This window comes from Ursus maritimus, assembly GCF_017311325.1.
Source record: "Ursus maritimus isolate PB19 chromosome X unlocalized genomic scaffold, ASM1731132v1 scaffold_X1, whole genome shotgun sequence".
In the NCBI taxonomy this organism is placed as follows: Eukaryota; Metazoa; Chordata; class Mammalia; order Carnivora; family Ursidae; genus Ursus; species Ursus maritimus.
The window spans coordinates 1,361,045-1,364,059 of record NW_024423319.1 but is presented as its reverse complement, the minus strand read 5'-3'; the positions used below and the strand labels follow the sequence as shown (position 1 = coordinate 1,364,059).

At 66.3% G+C, this 3,015-nt stretch overlaps 2 protein-coding genes across 2 annotated transcripts in view; both read left to right on the top strand.

The window, feature by feature from the left end:
• The window catches only part of LOC103679684 (plexin-A3), a 27,641-nt gene that overhangs the window by 11,432 nt on the left and 13,194 nt on the right, over positions 1-3,015 (top strand). The window contains exons 13-15 of the mRNA XM_040626535.1: positions 2,239-2,429; positions 2,510-2,655; positions 2,727-2,847. Of these exons, the coding sequence (XP_040482469.1) occupies positions 2,239-2,429; positions 2,510-2,655; positions 2,727-2,847 (458 nt within the window). The remainder of the gene's footprint in view (positions 1-2,238; positions 2,430-2,509; positions 2,656-2,726; positions 2,848-3,015) is intronic.
• On the top strand, positions 1,165-1,981 carry LOC121102008 (plexin-A3-like). The gene has a single exon (XM_040626743.1). The coding sequence runs from the start codon at positions 1,703-1,705 to the stop codon at positions 1,970-1,972; it is 270 nt and encodes an 89-aa protein (XP_040482677.1). The 5' UTR covers positions 1,165-1,702; the 3' UTR covers positions 1,973-1,981.

The window sequence follows — 3,015 nt, the reverse complement described above, 5'->3', positions numbered from 1 at the left end:
TGCTGAGCCCTGCCAGGCCGTGGCTTCAGCTTGATAAAAGGATGTCCTGGGTGTGTGTGGCATGGCCGTGGCATCAGGTTGGTTTGTCTCGTGGCCCAGGTCCGGGTTGATGGCTCCCAGTACGCCCACCTCTACGAGACAGTGCCTGTGGTGGATGGCAGCCCCATACTCCGAGACCTGCTCTTCAGCCCTGACCACCGGCACATCTACCTCCTGAGTGAGAAGCAGGTGGGCCCGCGGCGGGCGGTGGTGGGCGGCAGGGTCGGGGCAGGGCGGGTACTGATGCAGCTGTCCCCAGGTGAGCCAGCTCCCGGTGGAGACCTGCGAGCAGTACGTGAGCTGCACCGCCTGCCTTGGCTCGGGGGACCCGCACTGTGGTTGGTGTGTGCTGCAGCACAGGTGAGGGCCTGCTGTGGGCTGCCCACATGCCTGTCTCTCCCCGTCGTGCCCTTGTGGCCGCGTCCTCCTTCCCCTTCTGTTTCATGCCACTCACGAGCGGAACCGGCATCCCCACTGACGCTGTGACCTGGCACTGTGGGCTGGGCTGCCTGGCCGCCTTCCCTGCAGATGGCCATGACGCCCCTGGCCAGGGCCCTGTGGGGCAGCTGTGTAACGGGCTCTGGCCTGACCCCATGCAGATGCTGCCGTGAAGGGTCCTGTCCAGGCGCCTCGGCCCCACACGGCTTTGCTGAGGAGCTGAGCAAGTGTGTCCAGGTGCGGGTCCGGCCCAACAATGTTTCGGTGACATCGCCTGGGGTGCAGGTGAGTGGCATGGTGACTGCAGGTGCGGGGGCCTGTGCGTGCATGCACGGAGGCAAGGGGGGGCACCTTCTGCTCTGACCGCTCTGCCTCCCCCAGCTGACTGTGGCCATGCGCAACGTGCCAGACCTCAGCGCTGGTGTGAGCTGTGCCTTTGAGGAGGTGACGGAGAGCGAGGCTGTCCTGCTGCCCTCCGGGGAGCTGCACTGCCCCTCGCCCTCGCTGCAGGAGCTCCGGGCTCTCACCCGGGGGCATGGTCAGTGGGCTCGGGCTCTCCGGGCTGGGGGACTCCCCATCCCAGGCTTGCTCACGGCCACCCCTGGGCTCGCTGCAGGGGCCACCCGTACCGTGCGGCTGCAGCTGCTCTCCAGGGAGACAGGCGTGAAGTTCGCCGGGGTTGACTTTGTCTTCTACAACTGCAGCGCACTCCAGTCGTGAGTCTGGGCCTTTCTGACCTCTGTCCCCACATGTCTTCGTCCCTTGCTGTGTTGTGGGGGCCTCAGGTGGGCCCTTGCACCCCCTTCCTTCTGTTTCCCGCATGGCCTCTAGGAGAGTGGTAAGAGAGCAGGCCCGGTCTTCCCTGTTACTTCTGAAGCCTCTCCCCACCAGGTGCATGTCCTGCGTTGGCAGCCCTTACCCCTGCCACTGGTGTAAGTACCGCCACGTGTGTACCAGCCGCCCCCACGAGTGCTCCTTCCAGGAGGGCAGGGTCCACAGCCCTGAGGTGAGGCGGGTGCGGTGCGCGAGGGGGCTGGGCTCCCTGTGGGCTGGCCTCTGGCTTTTCTGCCTTTGATCTCATGGGTTTCTTGGAGCCTCTTCAATTCGGGGCCAGCCCAGCTGGACTGCAGGGCGGCCGCCATGGGTGTGTGGCTTATGGGCGTTCTCCCCTCAGGGTTGCCCCGAGATCCTGCCCAGCGGGGACCTCTTGATCCCAGTCGGTGTCATGCAGCCTCTCACACTGCGGGCCAAGAACCTGCCACAGCCGCAGTCGGGCCAGAAGAACTACGAGTGCGTGGTCCGGGTGCAGGGGCGCCAGCAGCGGGTGCCCGCCGTCCGCTTCAACAGCAGCAGCGTGCAGTGCCAGAACGCCTCGGTGCGGTGCCCCCGGGGCCCGGGCTGTGCGGGGCCGGGCGTGCTGCTGCTCTGCGTCCAGCTCTCTGGCCTCTTGCTGGGGATTCCTGAGCTGGGCGTCGGCACACCTTCTCTGGGCTGACATGGGTCCCTCTCCCCCAGTACTCCTATGAAGGCGACGAGTATGGTGACACTGAGCTGGACTTCTCTGTGGTCTGGGATGGAGATTTCCCCATCGACAAGCCTGCCACCTTCCGAGGTGAGGGGTGGGATGGGGCTGATGAGCTCACCTCCGGGGGCACAGTTGCCATGAGCTGGGGCCAGGTCCGGCAGGGGGGACCCTTCCTCGGGGTCCTCCATGCCCCCGGCTCCCTGCAGCTGCCCCCCAACAGTGCGTTCTGCCTGCAGTTCTCCTGTATAAGTGCTGGGCGCAGCGGCCTAGCTGCGGCCTCTGCCTCAAGGCTGATCCTCGCTTCAACTGCGGCTGGTGCGTCTCGGAGCACAGGTGTCAGCTGCGGGCCCACTGCCCGGCCCCCAAGACCAACTGGATGCACCCGAGCCAGAAGGGCACCCGCTGCAGCCACCCCCGCATTGCCCAGGTCAGCCTTCCCTGTCTCCTTCTGTGTGCTGGGCACCCGCAAGTCTGGGCTCACTTGTCGCCTCTCCTCCTGCTCTGCAGATCCACCCACTCATGGGACCCAAGGAGGGAGGCACCCGGGTCACCATCGTGGGTGAGAACCTGGGCCTCAGCTACCGAGAGGTGGGCCTGCGGGTCGCGGGCGTGCGCTGCAACTCCATCCCCTCTGAGTATGTCAGCGCTGAGAGGTGAGTGCGGCTGTGTGGGTGCCTGGGCCCTGGGTCCTCTGCCGCTGGCCCTGACCCTCTCGGACCCCTAGGATTGTGTGTGAGATGGAGGAGTCGCTGGTGCCCAGCCCGCCGCCAGGGCCCGCGGAGCTCTGTGTGGGCGACTGTTCCGCTGACTTCCGCACGCAGTCCGAGCAGCTCTACAGCTTCGTGGTGCGTGGGCTGCCTGCCCTTTCCCCTCCCATCCATTCTGAGGGCTGCCCCCCACCCCGGGCAGCCTCCTCCCTCCCCTCAGGTCTGCCTCTCCCACAGACGCCAGTATTTGACCGTGTCAATCCCAGTCGGGGCCCAGCGTCCGGGGGCACAAGACTCACCATCTCG